Genomic DNA, 20,159 nt, shown 5'->3' with positions numbered 1-20,159 from the left:
GTGAGGAGACCGAGGTTTCAAGACATTAAATAATTAATTCAAGGTTACACAGAACCATTCCAAAGCAAGAGTCATAAAAACTTAGTTTCTTATCCTTTTGGGGATAACAGATTAAATTACTAATAGAAATGCAGTGCAGATGGGAGAGTGCAAGGAAGTGAAGTGGGTAATTAGGTGCTATATCAGGGTGGTTTTTATCAGGGTGGAGGAAACCCTGGTAGATAGTAGTTAAGAGCTACGGGTGCTAACCAAAAGGTAAGCAGTTCAAATCCGGGCCTCCTTGGAAACCGTATGGGGCAGTTCTACTCTGTCCTATAGGTCGCTATGAGTCAGAAGCCACTCGACAGCAGCAGGTTTGGTTTTTTCGGTATCAGGGTGGAAGAACAAAGGTTCTTTGTTGTTGTCAAAGAAAAGGCTTAAGCAGAAAAAGGCTGGTTTGGGAACAATTTACATTAACTGCTTTCAACCTTTGATCATACAAACCCCTCCCTCTTTTCATCAATTGCTTTGCAACAGTGGAGCAGATGTTTTATTGAAGGTCTCTCAAACACAAGAGCAGAGGACCCAAGCTTTTTAATAGCATACACAAGAAGGAACGAATCAGACTATCAAGAGAAAAGAAAAAAAAAAAGGGGAGAACTATCGAAAAGAAGAAAACTTAATTTGGGAGCATGGCTACCCAGGCTCTAAGAGAAGAGAAAATACGGAGACGTGGGCAAGTGCCACTTTTTAACTGCCAGTTAAAGAACATTCAATAAAAAATTTCTCGGAGGAGGCATCTCGCACCCCTCAGGTGGAGGAACGATTAGGACCTGGCGTAAAAAAAGCACGTCTAAATCCCCGAGACAGCCGAGGCTCCCTCAGTTCTGCAATCTAAGTTTTGCTTTTCTAGGTCCCATCTAGTAGAGGAGTCCTGTGGGTGGAATAGAAAGGACTGAAGAGGTAAATACTTCGCATAGAAACTAGGGCAACTCGGCAGGAGCCCAAGACTCCAAGACTAAAAATCTCCTACAGCCAGCAACAGCCACAAAAGCTACCAGAGACCCGGGCCCCGCCACCGCCGGGCCTGCCGCCGCTCTCCCCGCCCCCCAGCGCTCATTGGTTCTCAGCCCCGACGCCGGACCCGCAGCCTGGCGCCTTCTGAGTCAGACAGGCCCTGGGGCGGGGTGCGGAAGCGAGGGCCCGGAGACAACCGAGAACCGCCTTCAAGGAGGAGGTGACGGGGGCGGGGCCTAGGGAGGGTTTCCCGAGGAGGAGGTGGCTATGGCAGCTGCGCGGCGGCAACGGCGGCTGCGAAGGAGCGCGCGCCCGGCTTTGAATGAGCGGTGCTGGGACTGAACGGGCAGAGCGCGATCTCGAGGAAGCGACCGGCAGCGCGCGCACGCGCGTTGAGTGTGCGCGCGGCCCGCGGCAGCTCGGAGCCTCCGCCGGGAGGGCGGGGAGGGGGAGGGGCAGGTGAGTGTTTGCGGCCCGCGCGCGCCGGGGAGGGACTTCCCGACCCCCACCCCCACCCCGACTCCTGTCTTTGAAGTGTCATCTGCCCTTTACCCCGTCATCCCTTCTCCTTGCTCCACACTTCCCACTCTCCCACCTTCCTTTTCGCCCCTGCACCGGGCCCTGACCGCCACTCTGGGGTACTGTTTCCGGGTCAGGGTGACCTCTGAGGTGAGAGAGCGGCGACCGGGAGCCGGGCCCGGTGTGCAGCCCTCGCCATGCTGCGCTCACACGTGGGGAGGCAGGCCTGCGGGGCGCTGGCCTGGAGGACCTCGTCCCCAGATCTGCCCCCAGCAGGAAAATTTGCCGGCCCTTCGAACGCACCCTTTAGAGGCCCCGCACTTCCCAATTCAGAATTTTCCAAAATCAAAATCTCAGCCCACCCGGCACCCACCAGCAACCACACTAGACTAGAGCGTGTCGCCTAACGCCGTGCGCATGGCATCGGATTGTGTAACCTGAAAACGCTCGCGTCGTTTTTCTCTCATCTGTACAGTGGGTATGATTTGGTTTTTTTTTCCCTCTGTTTGATGGGTAGTCTGAAGTTACAGTGTTTTAGTTATGAAACTCCTTTCCTTTTCCTTTTGAGTCATTCAGGAAACCTTTTTTTTTTTTTTAATGAGTTCCAGTGGTGTCACTTAGTTGAGGGCCTGCCTTTTAGTTGACAGAGTGCAGAATGTTTGCTTTTACTGCTGGTTCTCACACACCACTCCTGGTTTACCTTCTCTCTTGGTGCTGATGAACCTTAGCTTTTCAAATTTAAGCGAGTTCAAGTAGATTTTATTTGTGAAGCTTTGTGACATTCCTTAAGTTAATTCAGAGTTACAAAGTTAATTTGAGTGTATATGGGACTGTCGACTCGACTGCAACGAGTTACTGATCATATGTTATTTCAAAATTTGGTATTTAAAAAATTTAGAAATACACTCTGGGAAGTTTGTGCCCGAAGAATGTATCAGTCTTAGACGATGTACTTGAGCGTGTACCACATGGATATTGGCTTGGCTTGGTTAATGAATTGTGATACAGTGGATGTACTGAAAGGATCTTACGAGCAGTTTACAGGAATTATAAAGAGGAAAGATATATTTAATCAGTTTCTAATGCTGAATATTTTAATTTTAGGTGAACTTTTTTTTTTACTTGTAGCATATTAATTTCCTAGAGATGTCATTTCTTCAAAAGTCTTTGGGACAAGTTTGCTTCACGATTCTGAGCTTTTGCTACTGCTATGGCTCAAGTTTTTGTAATTTCCTAGAAATTTTTAAGGAAATTTTAATTTTTAAGATTTGATTGTGTTAGCATTGTTCTGTTCTGAAAGTATTTTGAAGCAACCAATATGCACAATAGCTTTAGATACATACTTATCAAATTGTTGATTTAGAGGACATTTCAAAAACCACACTGAAGCAGTGGATATAAAATTAAAAGGTTTTTCAACCAGGATGTAGATAATCATAGCCCGGGCTTTGGACTCAGGCTTTTTAAATCCTGCATAGGTGAATCTCGGCACCTCGCTGTCAGCTTCATCTGTTAAATGGGAATATAGTGAAACTCTTCTGGTTATCTGTAGGATTCCAGTGGGGTGCTAGAACACACATCAGCTAGAACTGTCTTGCACATATTAAGTGCTCAGGGAATGTTAATTTTTCTTCACTCAGCAAGCACTTGAGTCCCTAGTATGTGCCTGTCATTGGCTGAGATCTCGAAATGCGAAACTGGGGAAGATGGATGGGGCCTTGCCTTCTTAGTACCTGGACTAAGGAGTTAGTGTGTGGGCAAGCTTATGACAATTGAGCTGAGAACACGTGACCTTTCTGTACTGGGTCAATAGTGTTTCCCAGCAGGTAAGATAGTGTCTGTTATATTTGTTGTTAGTTGCCCTCAAGCTGGCTCTGACCCATGGTGACTTATGTATAATAGAATGAAATGTTGCTGGCTCCTATGCCATCTTCCTGATCTTTGCTATGTTTGAGGCCACTGTTGTGGCTGTTGTGTCAATCTATCTCATTGAGGGTTTCCCCCATTTTAGCTGACCCTCAGCTTTACCAGCCATTATGTCCTTTTCTAGTGATTGATCTTTCCTGATGACGTGTCCAAGGTAACCAAGCCAAAGTCTCCCCATCCTCGCTTCGGAGTAGCATTCTGATTGTATTTCTTCTAAGATTGATACGTTCTTCTGGCAGTCTACAATATATTCAATATTGTTTGCCAGTACCACAATCTAAAGCATCAATTCTGCCTTCCTTTTTCATTGTCCAGTTTTCACATGTATATGAGGTAATTGAAAAGACCATAGCTTGGCTCAAAAAAAAAAAAAAAATAGCTTGGCTCAAGCACACCTTAATTATCAAAGTGACATCTTTGCTTTTTAAAACTCAATGGAAATCTTTTGTAGCAAATTTACCCAATACAATACGTGATTTGGTTTTTTGACTGCTACTTCCATGAACATTGTTGATCTAAGTAGAATGAAATCATTGACAACTTCAGTTTTTTCTCATTTATCATATTGTTTTATTGGTCCAGTTGTGAGGATTTTTGTTTTCTTCCTCTTCATTTGTAATTCATATTGAAAGCTGTAGTCTTTGACCTTCTTCACTAAGTGCTTGAAGTAGTTGGCAAACAAGGTTATGTCATCTGCATATCTCAGGATGTTAATGAGGCAAAATATGTATTCATTAAATTGAATTGAAATATTAAGTAATATAGACCCCTAAGATTATTCCTGCAAAGCAGTATAATGATAAAGTCAAAAGTATTGCTTGATAGTCAGCTGATTTCATTTTTCCCATTTAATACAACTGGTTGGAAAATTTACCTTAAAAATTATATCACTACTGAATTACTAAGAATGTTAGTAATTATTAGTGAGGTATTCTTATCTTTTGAATTAAATAAACCTAGGTTTGAATCCAGGTCATTGGGTGTGGCAGCATGTGAAAATATGCTTACTCTCTGCACTTTAGTTTTTTTTTTTTTTCCTTCTATAAAATAAAGATGATAATATCTACCTCATAAAATGGTTTTATGGGTAAGTGAGCTAATAGATAGTGCTTAGCACATAGTAGGTTGTCTATGAATATTAGTTCCCCTCTTCTAATCACAAAAGTAAATTTTCCACAGAACGAGAATATTCTTAATTGCTTGGGAGGAAGTTCTATTCTGGAATCAGTAATAGTCCCACTTTCTAACTGATTTTCTGTTGGAAAAAAACTTTAAACTTTATTTCCAGTTATCACTGAAATCATTCAAGTTGACAGGTACTTATTGAGCAACTACACCAGTATTATTAGTGGGAAGGTCATGGCTGTGGTTACCAAGCCTCTAAAATGACATTTATTCTCAACTCTTTATTCATTTATCCTGTGGCCACTCATCCCAGCCCAAATATTAAATACTGTAATCTTCTTTTCCCTTTAAAACATCCTCCTAGAGTACTTCCTCAGAAACCCCGGTGATGTAGTGGTTAAGTGCTACAGCTGCTAACCAAAAGGTCGGCAGTTCGAATCCACTAGGTACACTTTGGAAACCCTATGGGGCAGTTCTACTCTGTGGCTGTAGGGTTGCTATGAGTCAGAATTGACGGCAACGAGCGTGATTTTGGTTTGAGAGTATTTCCTCAGTTCTGTCTCCTTTTCTCGATGGCACATGCTTTACAGTCTCTTTTCTAAAAAAAATTTTTTAAATAACTTTTTAAAAATTTATTCTAAATTTTTATTTAGGGAAATTTGCTTTTCTCTTCTTTTGGTCAAGAGTTTTATTCTTGACCAGTCAGCTTTAAAATGAAGCTTTTATTCATCATCTTAAGTGTTCAGATCTTTCTGCTTATAATGAAGTATATGAACCTTTTATTGATGTCTGTCTTTGCAAATGATAATCAGAAGTGCCAGGTGAACAAGATCCTTTAAAGGATTGAGCAGGGCAGATAAGGTACATAGAAATATGGTGGCGCAGTGGTTAAGAGCTTGGCTGCTAACCAAAAAAGGTTAGCAGTTCGAATCCACCAGCCAGTCCTTGGAAACCCTATGGGGCAGTTCTCCTCTGTCCTGTAGGGTTGCTATGAGTCAGAATCGACTTCACAGCAACGGGTTTGGCTTTTGGATAGTATACAGTGGAGTTCCTCGGTGGTGCAAAAGATTAAGCACTCTACTACTAGCCAAAAGATTGGTGATTCCATCCCATCCAGAGCATCTTGGAAAACAAGCCTGGAGATCTGGTTCCAAAAGATTACAGCCTTGAAAACTCTGTGAAGCAGTACTGGTGCATGTGTGTGGTCACCATGAGTCAGAATTGACTCAGTGGCAACTAACAGCATAGTACAAAATAGAAAATATAAGTGCAATAAGAGAAGATACTAGAGTTAAGACGTTGCAATAGTCTAGCCAAGAGGTAATAAAGGCTTCTGTTAGGGAGATTTCAGTAGAAATAGGCAAGAATATAGGTAGTATTATGGAAATAAAAAAAAGGCTTTTTGGCACTTTAGATGTAAGAGGGTAAGGGAGAAAGGAGGAGTCAAAGTTGTTGCATTTTTATTGTTAGGGAACATTTTAGAACTCTGTTACTATACCCATAAGAGTCTACATGCCCTTTCAAATGCTAGAAATAGAAAGGGACTAGCCGTGTGTTTTGCCCATTTTTAGAAGGGACCAGCAGTAGTGGCTTTATAAAGGAGCGCACCACGTATCTGTCAGCTTATTATACTGTGATGACCTGCATGTTGCTATGATATTGGAAGCTTTGCCACCAGTATTTCAAATACTAGCAGGGTCCACCTTGGTGGACAGGTTTCAGCAGAGCTTTCAGACTAAGATAGACTAGGAAGAAGAACCTGCCAGTCTACTTCTGAAAAAATTGGCCAGTGAAAACATGAATAGCAACAGAACATTGTCCGATATAGTGCCGGAAGATGAGCCCCTCAGATTGGAGGGCACTCAAAATATGACTGGGGAAGAGCTGCCTTCTCAAAGAAGAGTTGACCTTAATGATGTGGATGAAGTCAAGCTTTTGAGACTTTCATCTGCTGATGTGGCAGGACTCAAAATGAGAAAAAACAGCTGCAAACATCCATTAATAATGGGTACTTGGAATGTACAAAGTACAAGTCTAGGAAAATTGGAAGTCATCAAAAATTTAAATGGAACACATAAGCATCAATACCCTAGGCATTCATGAGTTGAAATGGATTGGTATTGGCCATTTTGAATCATACGGTCATATGGTCTGCTATGCCAGGAATGACAAATTGAAGAGGAATGTGGTTCCATTCATCATCAAAAAGAACATTTCAAGGTCTATCCTGAAGTACATTTGCTGTCAGTGATAGGATAATACCCGTATGCCTACAAGGGAGACCAGTTAATGTGACTGTTATTCAATTTATACACCAACCACTAAGGCCAAAGATGAAGAAATTGAAGGTTTTTATCAACTTCTACAGTCTGAAAGGAAACTCCGGTGGCATAGTGGTTAAGAACTGCAGCTACTAACCAAAAGCTTGTTAGATCAAACCCTATGGGACAGTTCTACCCTGTCCTACAGGGTCTCTATGAGTTGGAATCTACTCGACAACAACGGGTTTGTTTTTTTTGGTTACAGTCTGAAAATGATTAAACATGCAGTTAACATGCATTGATAATTACTGGTGATTGGAATGCAAAAGTTGGAAACAAAGTAGAAAGATTGGTAGTTGGAAAATATGGCCTCGGTGATAGAAACACCAGAGATTGCAAGGTAGAATTTTATAAGACCAACAGCTTCATTGCAAATACTTTTTTTCTTTTTTTTTTTAACAACATAAGCAATGACTATACACGGGGAGGAAACCCTGGTGGCGTAGTGGTTAAGTGCTAAGGCTGCTAACCAAATGTCAGCAGTTAGAATCCACAAGGCTCTCTTTGGAAACTGTATGGGGCAGTTCTGTTCTATCCTATAGGGTCACTGTGAGTTGAAATGGACTCGAAGGCATCGGGGTTGGTTTTTTGTTCTTGTACATGGGGACCTCTCCACGTGGACCACAGGAATCAAATCAACTACATCTGTGGAAAGAGATGATGGAAAAGGTCAGTACCATCGGTGAGAAGAAGGTCAAGGGCCAACTGCGGAACAGACCATCAGTTGCTCATGTGCAACCGGTTACAGCAGGGAACTGCGGGAAATTCAAGCCAGGTTCAGAAGAGAACATGGACCAAGGGATATCATTGCTGATGTCAAATGGATCATGGCTGAAATCAGAGACTATCAGAAAGGTGTTTACCTGTGTTTATTGACTATGCAAAGCCGTTCAACTGTATAGATCATAATACATTATGGATAATATTGTGAAGAATGGGAATTCCAGAACACTTAATTGTGTTTATGAGAAACCTGTGCATAGATCAAGAGGCAGTTATTTGAACAGAACAAGGGGACACTGCATGGTTTAAAGTTAGAAAAGATGTGTGTCAAGGTTGTATTCTTTCGCCATACTTATTCAGTGTGTATGCTGAGCAAATAATCCAAGAAGCTGGACTATATGAAGAAGAACTTGGCATCATAAGTGGAGGAAGACTCATTAACTGTGATATGGATATGATACAACGTTACTTGCTGAAAGTGAAGATGACTTGAAGCACTTACTGATGAAGATTAAAAACTACATCCTTCAGTATGGATTACACCTCAACATAAAACAAAAATCCTCACAACTGGACCAATAAGTAACATAATGATAAAGGGAGAAAATATTGAAGCTGTCAAGGATTTCATTTTACTTGGATCCACAATCAACACCCATGGAAGCAGCAGTCAAGAAATCAACAATGCATTGCATTGGGCAAATCTGCAAAAGACCTCTTTGTTTTTGTTGTTAGGTGCTCTTGAGTTGGTTCCAACTCATAGCGACCCCATGTACGACAGAACGAAACAGTGCCCATTCCTGCGCCATCTTCACAATCATTGTTATGCTTGAGCCCATTGTTGCAGCCAGTGTGTAAGTCCATCATGTTTAGGGTCTTTTTCTTTGACCCTCTGTTTTACCCAAGCATGATGTCCTTCTCCAGGTACTGATCCCTCCTGATGGCATGTCCAAAGTACGCGAGACGTATTCTTACCATCCTTGCTTCTAAGCAGCTTTCTGCCTGTACCTCTTCCAAGACGGATTTCTTTGTTCTTTTGGCAGTCCATGGTATATTCACTATTCTTCGTCAACACCATAATTCAAAGGTGTCAATTCTTTGGGCTTCATTATTCATTGTCCAGCTTTCACGTGCTGCAAAAGACCTCTTTGTTGTTGACTGTTTGCTTTAGAGTGTTAAAAGGCAAAGATGTCACTTTGAGAACTAAGGTGCATCTGACCCAAGCGGTATTTTCAGTCACCTCATATGCATGTGAAAGCTGGACAATGAATAATTGTGCTTATGAGGAACTTGTACATAGATCAAGAGGCAGTCATTTGAACAAAGGGGATACTGCATGGTTTAAAGTCAGAAGGTGCACATCAAGGTTGTATCCTTTTACTGTACTTATTCAATCTGTATGCTGAGGAAATAATCCTAGAAGCTGGACTATATGAAGAAGAATGGGGCATCAGGATTTTAGGGAGACTCATTAACAACCTGTGGTATGCAGTGACACAACCTTCCTTGCAGAAAGTGAAGAGTACTTGAAGCACTTACTGATGAAGATCACAGACTACAGCCTTCGGTATGGATTATACTTCAACATAAAAAAACAAAAATCCTCACAATTGGACCAATAAGCAACATTATAATAAAGGGAGAATATATTTTTGTTGTCAAAGATTTCATTTTACTTGTATCCACAATCAACACCTATGGAAGCAGCAATCAAGAAATGAAATGACTATTTGTATTGGGCAAATCTGCTGCGAAAGGACTCTTTAAAGTATTTAAAAGCAAAGATGTCACTTTGAGAGCTAAGGTGTGCCTGATCAAGCCATGGTGTTTTCAGTCGCCTCATATGCATGGTTTTTGTTTTTTTTTTCATATGCATGTGAAAGCTGGAAGATGAATGAGACCAAAGAAGAAATGATGCCTTTGCATTATGGTATTGCCAAAGAATGTTGAATATACTATGGACTGCCAAAAGAACAAACAAATCTGTCTTGGAAGAAGTACAGGCAGGATGCTGCTTAGAAACAAGGATGGTGAGACTTTGTCTCATGTACTTTGGACATGTTATCAAGAGGGATCAGTCCCTGGAGAAGGACATCATGCTGGTAGAGTAGATAGATGGTGGACAAAAAAGAGGAAGACCCTCAATGAGGTGGATTGACACAGTGGTTGCAACAATGGGCCCAAGCTTAACAGTTTTGAGGATGGCGTGGAACTGGGCAGTGTTTTGTTCTTCGTACACAGGGTCGTTATGAGTTGGAACTGACTCGATGGCACCTAATGATAACATACGTGTGTGAGTGTGTGTCTCAGCTATCCATGATGTAACTTCTTTTTAATCATGACTCTGATCTTAGCGACTGAGTGCAAAAGTGGCGTATACTATTTTAGCTTAATGATATGAACTGGATTATAAAATTTTCAGTGGATGTGTAGGGTACTGTGATTTTTGCTGTATTCCACATTTTCTACAAAAAGAATATTCTAGTTATTCTACAACAACGAAAAAAATCAATAAACTTAGTTGTTTCAACAATCAGTGTGAAATTCTGTTGCTCTCCCACAATGCAAAATCGACTTTGACCAGTTTTGCTTTAAACGTCTCATACTTCAGTTTTGATGCTTGTTTCATAATAAATGCTGTAATTATCAATGAACAAATGAGAAGATGTCATAAGAGAAAATATAATGATCATAAAATAAATACTACAAGAAATTACTATATTTTTAGGTATATCTTTAATCTCTAACATGTTAAAATTAAAAACATTCTCTCTATTTGCTGTTACAAGTTCTTCAGTGATTTCATTACAGTTCAGCTGCTGAGCAGTGTCTACTTTCACACATAATAAGGAGGATGAATTGAGTCTTGAGTCTTGGTTGTGTGCTGAGGGTTTTTGAGTCTCTTTAGGGATGAAAATGAGCATTCTTTTGTGCCGTTTGTGATCATTAAAGTTAGGAATATATGTAAAGCAATTTCAACATTGGGAAATATGCATTGTATTTTATCTTTTGTTAAGGAATCATACATGCCTACATGAGTAAAATTTGTCTTTCCTAAATCCATGAACTTAGTTTTCATGTCAGAATGAAATTGTCAAACTTTTCTGTAAAGGTTTGTATTTAAGTCGTTGGAATAAGTCTGCACTAATTTTTTGGATGCCTTCATACTTCTTCATCAGATATATCCACATTGTTTAAGAAAAAATGTATTTGAAAAAACTTCATAGACTTTAGCCCTCCTTTTCATGCAGGATTCAAGTATGTCGATGATGTACGTGTAGTAAGTGGTTACGCAAAATTGATCTCAGTACTTCTGGAGCATGTCAGTCATTTACTTGTTTCTTTCTAATGCTTCTGCAATGGTGAACTGCTTGATAATCAGTATTTGGCAATATTTGTGTTTTCAAAATTGTTAAAGTCTTCTCTTCAGGTATGTAAATACCCTGTTAATGACTGGCAGAGATCTGTGCATGTCTTTAAATTTACTTCTGAATCTTGGAGAGCTTGATTCGTTCGATGGAAATGCTGCAATATATTATTCCACATAACCCACATAAATACATACTCTAGTACCCTAGTGTTTGCATTTTATTTGTGGAGATGTTTTCAGCTTCTCTTTTGGTATCTCCTTTTTGTGCGTGGTCTTCAATATTTTCTAAGACATCTAGAATCTGAGTGTACAATTCCAGAATTGCACTTGTTGCTACATCTGCTTCCCAACATGTACTGGAAAGACAGTTTAATACTTGATCATTGCCTAAATATTTTTAAGAACTACCAATCAGTGAGTATAGGTGGCAAAAAATGTATAGAGTAACTGAACAGTAGGAAAAAAAAATCAACTGCCTCCAGACAACAGTCTACTGCACTGCATCCTACAAAATTTTGAGTGATTGTGCAACACATGGTGTGAAAATGGCATATTCATAATGTTCTAAAATTTTCTGTTGCGTGCCTTTATAATGCCATGAAGGAAAATGGAAAATAAAATACATTTATATAATTTTTATTATCTAAACATTTTATTTCCTTGAGTAACTGTTCCATTTTCTTACATGGAGATATGTAAATATTCTGATAAAATATAAACATAATGTTCTGATAAACACCCTTTGTTGCTTTCTTGGAAGATGAATCTTGAAACACAATCATTGTTGCAAAACAGAAACATATTTTTCACCATAAATATTGAATTTTGCATCATTTTTCATGTGCCTAGTAATCTTGTGTAAGTGTATATAGAATAATATCTGTGTCCGGTGCAACAAAACAATAAAAAACAAAACTCACTTGATACATAAATTGAAACTTTTTGTGTTAAGTAAATATTAATATTTCCAATATTTTTTGAACATTTGCTATGTTAGCATTAAATTATTACCCATGGTAGTGGATGAATCTGGAAGGTATTATTATGCTGAGTGAAATTAATCACAAAAGGACAAGTATCATATGAGGCCACTATTACAAGAGCTCAAGAAAAGGTTTAAACACAGAAGAAAACATTCTTTGATGGTTATGAGGGTGGGGAGGGAGGGGAAAGGGTATTTACTAACTAGATAGTAGACAATTATTATCTTAAGTAAAGGGAAGGACAACACACAATACAGGGGAAGTCAGCACAACTGGACTAAACCAAAAACTAAGGAGTTTCCTGAATAAACCCAAACACTCGAGGGACAGAGTAGCAGGGGCAGGGGTCTGGGGACCATGGTTTCAGGGGGCATCTAGTTCAATTAGTATAACAAAGTTTATTAAGAAAATGTTCTGCATCCCATTTTGGTGAGTGGCATTTGGTGAGTGGGTCTTAAAAGCTAGCAAGCGGCTATCTAAAATGAATCAATTGGTCCCAGCCCATCTGGAGCAAAGAAGAATGAAGAACACCAAAGACACAAGGAAATACGAGCCCAGGAGACAGACGGGGCCACATAAACCAGAGGCTGTATTAGCCTGAGACCAGAAGAACTAGATGGTGCCCGGCTACCACCAATGACCGCCCTGACAGGGAACACAACAGATTGTACCTGACAGAGCAGGAGAAAAGTGGGGCGCAGAACTTAAATTCTAGTAAAAAGACCAGACTTAATGGTCTGACTGAGACTGGAGGGACCCTGGAAGACTTGGCCTCTGGAATCTGTTAGCCCAAAACTAAAACCATTCCTGAAGCCAACTCTTCAGACAAAGATTAGACTGGACTAAAAGACATAAAATGATACCCATGAAGAGTGTGCTTCTTAGCTCAAGTAGATACAAGAGACTAAATGGGCAGCTCCTGTCTGGAGGCAAGATGAGAAGGCAGAAAGGGACAGGAGCTGGTTGAATGGACACAGGAAGTCTAGGGGGGAAAGGAGGAGTGTGCTGTCACATTATAGGGAGGGCAGCTAGGGTCACATAACAATATGTGTATAAATTTTTGTATGAGAAACTAACTTGAGCTGTAACTTTCACTTAAAGCACAATAAAAAGGAAAATTTATTACCCATTAGTATTACATTAAATGTATGCTAGATTACGTTGGCATGTATGCCAAACATATTTTAAAGTTATATTGTTTACAAAACTTAGGATATAACTGTACATAAATTTTTATAGTTGAAAAGTAACCTGATCGAATTCATTGCAATTATTCGGGTTTCCTCACTTCTGTGCATCATCTGGGACTGGTGTTCCCACTGGTTGTTTACTACATGTGCAAGAGCATACCCTTGTGTTTGTATCAAGGCAAAGAGCATTGTTGGCCCTCCTGGCTCGAGTTGCTGATAAAAAAAAATACCTGTTATCTATTAATGTAATATATATATTAATATCATGATATAATCCATCTGCCCAGTAACTGCTCATATTGGATCCAGTGGTATATTGCGTGAATGTAGCAAGAGTTAGACTCCAGGACAGTCTACCCCTAAACCCAGTGCCATCGAGTCGATTCCAACTCATAGCAACCCTATAGGACAGAGTAGAACTGTCCCATAGAGTTTCCAAGGAGTGCCTGGCGGATTTGACCTGCTGACCATTTGGTTAGTAGCCGTAGCACTTAACCACTATGCCACCAGGGTTTCCAGTCTACCCCTACCTCTCGTTTGTTAGGAAGAAATAGTGTACTCCCAAGAGACTCACCCAGATAAGGAGTTTCAATTACATGGGAAAGGACGGTAGGAGACAGATGTCAATGAAGGTATTGAAGTGGTAGGGGCCTCATAGCTTAAACAAACTTCCGCACGGGTGCCCTTGTGATCCTGTGCATACTTTATTTCTGGCTGGCACATTCTTATGCAGTGGAGCTGGTATCATTTAGTGCCCTGCCAGTACCCTTCCACTGTGATGCTCACTTTTCTTGTGTTTTGTCTGCTTGACATCTGTGGGTCTTTGCTTTGGACAATTGGTGCCCATGTTTTGTTGATGTCCTAAGCAAATTGTTATTATGATTTATATTTTAATTTTAAAATTTACTGTGTTATTTGTAGTCTTTAGAGAAAAATAAAAATATATCAATCAACTTTTCTTAGTACATAATTGAACTGTTCAACTTCAGAACAGGAGCATGACTTATGAAAGAAACTCAATGTATTTATTTTTGTACCTTTTTCCACAGATTTTGTTTCCCACCATGGCCATCACACAATTCCGGTTATTTAAGGTTTTTACCTGCCTAGCAACAGTATTCTCATTCCTAAAGAGATTAATATGCAGGTAAGCACGTTTTATGTTCCCACTGACCTGTTCACCTCCTCCTGGTTTTAGATACCTTTGCAAGTACAAAAAGGCAGGACAGATTATATTATATTTAAGCTAAATATCTTGATCGTAGTTGATATTCATTCATTATTTCCTACTATTTCATATTTTTTGGGGGAGAAATCTGGAAGGTAGAGGTTCAGTTCTTTCAAGTTCTTACATCTCCCATTAAAATAGCATGCTATAAGTAAACCAACTTCATTATTATAATCATTACAGGACTTTTATGTACATAATTGTTTTATTATCAGAAAATTTTAAGGTGGTTAGGTGGAACTAGGCATAGGTATTTCTTTATATGCTACAATATGAATGTTATTTTTATATTAAAAAAAACTTTAACAGAGAAACCCCAGACAAAATAGATGTTTTATGTCTCTTAAATAATATTCCAGAGTGTGCAGGTAGTCCAAAGCCTGGTAAGTTGTTTTGCTTCAGTAGGTCACCCAAAGATTCAAATTGCTTTTGCCTTGCAACACTATCATACCCTGGAGCTATAGTTCCTAAACTGTGTGTAGAGGTGCCCTGTGATAAAGCAGACTCATAGAGGGGCCACAGGACATTTTTAAATTTCCAGCAGAACACTGGTAGTGATAGTCAGCATCTGTTGGACACTGTCCAAACTACTAGCTGAAGATAGTTCACACTTGGAAGAGTTGACTGTGCAACGTTCCTTTTGATCGTGTTCAGGAATGTTTGAGATAACTTTTTGTTAACTTGTACTTTTAGTGACATTGTATCTTAGCAAAGCTAGGTTTTTAGCGATTGCTATAATTAAAAGCAAGTACTGTGCCAAAATAAATGTGGAACAGGAAATGAGGGTGGCAGTGTCCAGTCTGATTTCAGGGTTGGGAAGTTATACAGTTGCCCAACAGGCATACACACCAAGAGGAAGTAATTGTGATTATTTAAGAATGAAATAAAGATAGTACCTTTTAATTTATGTGTATTATTTTTTCAAATGGTTACTAAGTGGTTAGGACAGAAATAACTCTGAAGTTGTTTGGGCCTGACTGTAATCAATGGAACTGCTAGGTATTTCTTTTGGCCTAGGGGTGCTGTGAAAAAATTACTGACTCTAAAGGTAGGTTAGAGTAAAAGAGAGAGTTGAGGACAATCAGCTCTCTGTTTAGAAGGGATGATGTAGAAGTTGCATACAATAGTTCTGTTTATAGTCTATTGTCCAGAGCCACCTAGCTGCAAGGGAGGCTGGGAAACAGAATCTCTAGGTAAGTGGCCATTGATGGCTGCTAAACTTTGAGGATTGAGTGGCACTGAATTTATTGTTAGAGGTGCAGTGATCTGGGATTTTAAAGAAAGGGGGTTATGACAATGAAATGAGTGGATGAAATACAATGGAGATGATCAGTGGAGGTGGCAGGATCAAGCAAGAAAGGGAAAGCTTAGGTGGTTGACTGTTAAAGTCACTCAGGAGGTGGACAGGATTTGGAGTACAGAAGAAACAGTAAACTAAGTACAAATCAACAGAGAATGAGGAAGAATAGCCAGAAATTCACTAAATAAACAGGATAAGAATGGTATTCCAGAGGGCAGGAAGTTAAAAGAAGCAGTTGTGTTAACAGTGATGATAAATTATAGGGTTTTTTTTTTCCTTTTTGTGTATGTACTTTGTAGTATTTTTGTTAACAATGAATATAGATTACTTTTAGAATAAGAAATTGCATTTCATTTAAAAAATTAAAGCAATTTCTCTTGACGCTATAAATATTGTCAATGTAAATATATTTAGGATTGGTTGTACATTCAATTTTAAATGAAACAAACTGTTTATTAGGATAAGTTTGTTAGGTGTCAGGAGGAATCTATCATGTGTTCCAAAATACTAGCATTATATCATAAATTCAAGAGTAGATTATATTACTTTTCTATTCATCCTTTAAACAAATATTGACTGCTAATCTTCTAGTAAAAATAGCAGATTTTACCAATTAATTCTTAAGTAGATTCATTATAGATTATTTGAAGTAAAACAAATGACTAGTAATTTATAATATCTACGATTTTTTGAGTATTTTGTTACATGCCAGGCACTGCCTTAGGTACTTTAAATATGTCATGTCACTTAAATCTCCAAAGCAACCCTGTACAAGTAGACTGAATATCTACATTTTATAAATGAGGACACCAAGACTGAGAAGTTAGGTGATTCTGACTAGACTCACAATTAGTAGAGGTAGAATTGAAAACCATGAATTATACAGATTCCACAGCCCATGCTCCTAACCACTGTGTTATAATACCTATGCTGTTTAACATAGTAAATTTCCTACTAATTCTTAAAACTTACATCAGTCACAGTTTCATTCAGCTCAGTCATTTTCAAACTTTTTAATAGTGTAAAATTAATCTTACACAGAAACTCAATATGTAAAATAGATAAAAATCAAGTCACCCTGGTTAAACCAGCATAGGTGGCCCAGAGCCTCACATATAGAACCTACAGTACCCGAAGGGGCTGGATTTGAAACCACTTTGCTTTTTTTTTTTTTTTTTGGTGTTGAGTTTTTCTGTAGTTCTGAGTCCTAAGGAAAAAAGCAGCTGTGTTGTCCTGATGGAGATATCATGGATCAGAAGATCTGTGTTTCGTGTCTTTTCATCATATCTTAATGAGCAATTGTTAATTGTTAAGTAATTTAAAATTAAGAAAGATCTTATAAGGCTCAGATTACTGTGTGATGTTTTTCCCCTATGCTTGTTTTGAAAGTTCCTGAAATAATTTTTTTTACTTTTGTTTCAGATCTGGCAGAGGACGGAAGTTAAGTGGTGACCAAATAACTTTGCCAACTACAGTTGATTACTCATCAGTTCCTAAGCAGGTAATCCTTTTAAAGGCTGAATAAGTGCTTCAGAACGTTATTTTTCAAACTGACTTGCAGCCCATTAGTGGATCATGAAATTAATTCGGTGGTCAAGGTTGAGATTTGTTCTTTTTGTTATTGTAGTTTTCATTTCTAAAAGTTCCATTTGGTTTTTCATTTTATCTTTCACTTTTTTTGTTGAGATTTTCTGTTTTTCCCATTGATTTCTACAGTGTTTGCTATTGCTTATTGGAATATTTTCATAATACCAAACCCACCCATTACCCAGTGCCTTCGAGTCAATTCCGACTCATAGCTCTTTTAAAGTCTTTGCTAGATAATTCCAACATTTATGTTATCTTGGGGTTGGCATCTATTGGTTGCCTTTTTCCACGTGAGTTGGTTTTTTTTGTTCTCTGAATGACAGATAATTTTGGATTGTAATATGAACATTTTGAATATTATGTTTCAAGACTGAAAAAATAAATCACAGAGAATATTAATAATTTTTGTTTTATTGGGCAGTCAACCCAGTTAGGGTTACTGTATTTTTATGCAAATAATGCGTGCCTTCTACGTAAGCAGCTGTGCTGCTTATGAAAATACCTCGTGGGGGGAGGGCACAGTTGGCAAACAAACAGAAGGTGTGCGTTATTTGAGTGAAAAAACAGTAGGTCACAATTCCAGTCCTCCTCCTGAGGGCTGTAGTTCTAATGCTAGTTCAGTTTTTGAAGTATTTGCTTTTGTTTTGTTTTTTTAATGGATAAAATAGAATGGGTGAAGTATATCAGAATGCCTGTCTCATAGTAAAAGTATTTTTTTTTAACTTTTTATCGAATTTGTGTGTTTCCGTGTGTGATATAAAAATGTATATTTCACCATGGATCAAAAGTTAGAAAACCTCTTTTAAAAAGTCCCTTTTTCTAATAAATTATTAATGAGAGACTAATTAAGTTGTTTTGTCCCTGACAATGTTGATCAATTAAATTTAGACAGATGTTGAAGAGTGGACATCTTGGGATGAAGATGCACCCACAAGTATAAAGATTGAAGGAGGGAATGGGAATGTGTCAACGCAACAGAATGCTTTGGAACAACTGGAACCTGACTATTTTAAGGACATGACACCAACTATAAGGAAAACCCAGAAAGTACGTTGAAGATGTGTGCTTTTGGCCGTGAAGCTAATATTCTAAATCCTAAACTTAAAATTAGACAGTATAATTAGTATTTGTTGTTGTTCTGTCATGTTAGAGAATTGTACATATACATTCAAGTGACCTAGCCATAGACGTAGTAAGTTATATTCCCGAAGTTTGTGAAGTTACATCTGAGCATTATTGAAACTCTATTTTATGTCAGATTCTAGACTCCATTCTCTGCTGTGGCAGCTAAGCTGAATGAGCGCTACAGTTATAGCCTTCAATCACAGTTTAATAAGGGCTACAAATGGACAAGTAGTTTTCATTGTTTGTAACCATTATAAAACTGATGGCAGGGCTCTGAGATCTTACCCTTAGGGGTTTGTGTTAGTCATCCTTACTTTATTTAATCCCTTCTGCATTGAATATGGATGATCATGTAGAGATGCAGGAAATTACTGGAAAAAGCTCAATGGCTGGATATTTTCCTTTCTTTTTGTAAAACAGTACATGTGCATTATTTTTTTTAATCAAAGAATATATAAGCAATTGACCAAAGCATTTTGTAAGCTAATATTACTTAAAATGTGGTCTACCTGTCTTCTTTTAAAATGTATAACGTAAAACTAAATAGTTACGTAAAGAATACCAAAATTCCCAGGCAGTTGTCACACAAATTCAGTTACATACTAAGAAAAATTATATTTCACCTTTATTTTTTTTTTATAAATTCTTATCTTCTTTCTTTCTTTTCCTGCTTTTCCCAGAACTTAAAACACTTTTAGTCACTGCATTAAATAAGACTGTGTATCATATCCTGTCAAAAATATAACCAGCTCCCTAAGTATGTGGGATATGTGTGAATGCATTAATTCTTTCAGACCAGTAGTAATAGAATACGTTTGTTTGATGTATTTTAGCTTAAAAACATTTTTTCATATAAATTACTTTAATAAGATATTACTGTAATTAACTAGGTTTCTATCAAGAGCAGCAATCCATGTCCACAAAACTTCATTTTAAGACTCCTTTAAAAATACAACTTAATGCTTTTCAGCATTGAGACATTTGGATAACTCAGAAAAGACAATTATGATTACAGAATGTAAATATTACCAACCTTGACAATGTACAAGTAAATGTACAGCTGAAACTGGCTGAGAGGTAGAAGAGGGTGAGGAACCATTTTAGGAAATGTGTAATAAATAATGTTCTTGTTTATAAAGTATATTTATAAGCAACATTTTTTATGTTTGAACAAGAAATGGACCTTTAAGTGTGTGTATGTGTGTGTGTGTGTGTGGTTTTGTTTGTTTTTTTAAAAAGCAGAGTGACTGGCAAGGTAGAATGGAATAACATGTTTGAAAGAGTGACAAGAGGGAGATGGGTAATATGAAATAAATCCTCATTTCCCATAGTGTGAAGTCAATGGACAATGTCTCTGATTGGTAAATCAAGAAATAGCAATATGAGCATATTATGTATATATGTGATATATATTTTTTTTTTTATCAAGCACTAGAAGCAACCCAAACAGATGAAATTATGAGTGGCTACTTCTGGGGAAGTAGAGCTGGCTGTGAGGAGATACGGGGCAGAAGCCTGTTGCTCTTCATTTTAAGCCCTTCTGCAGGGATGTGTAAAATAACCCTGTAATTCTGTTTCAATTTTTCAGATCGTTATTAAGAAGAGAGAACCATTAAATTTTGGCACCCCAGATGATAGCACAGGTTTCTCTAGTAGGTTAGCAGCTACACAAGATATGCCTTTTATCCATCAATCTGTAAGTATGTTAATGGTATCTACGGAAAGGCTTGGTTTTTTGTTTAAAGAATGGGGGGAAAATCTAAATG

General features: G+C 38.4%; 1 protein-coding gene across 2 annotated transcripts in view; it reads left to right on the top strand.

Annotated features, from left to right (window-relative positions):
* The first annotated feature begins 1,243 nt into the window (after nucleotides 1–1,243).
* Nucleotides 1,244–20,159, top strand: part of EBAG9 (estrogen receptor binding site associated antigen 9) — a 34,848-nt gene continuing 15,932 nt past the window's right edge. The window contains exons 1-5 of one of the 2 annotated variants that reach the window (XM_049854013.1): nucleotides 1,244–1,455; nucleotides 14,203–14,300; nucleotides 17,104–17,182; nucleotides 18,157–18,315; nucleotides 19,982–20,089. In XM_049854013.1, the coding sequence (XP_049709970.1) occupies nucleotides 14,218–14,300; nucleotides 17,104–17,182; nucleotides 18,157–18,315; nucleotides 19,982–20,089 (429 nt within the window). In that variant the 5' untranslated portion in view covers nucleotides 1,244–1,455; nucleotides 14,203–14,217. Of the gene's footprint in view, nucleotides 1,456–1,553; nucleotides 1,994–14,202; nucleotides 14,301–17,103; nucleotides 17,183–18,156; nucleotides 18,316–19,981; nucleotides 20,090–20,159 lie in introns of those variants that run through there. The other variant, XM_049854012.1, reaches the window with a different exon arrangement.

This window comes from Elephas maximus, chromosome 15 (genome assembly GCF_024166365.1).
Source record: "Elephas maximus indicus isolate mEleMax1 chromosome 15, mEleMax1 primary haplotype, whole genome shotgun sequence".
Lineage (NCBI taxonomy): Eukaryota > Metazoa > Chordata > Mammalia > Proboscidea > Elephantidae > Elephas > Elephas maximus.
The sequence above is the reverse complement of the archived record's forward strand: the minus strand, read 5'-3'. Positions and strand labels throughout refer to the sequence as shown.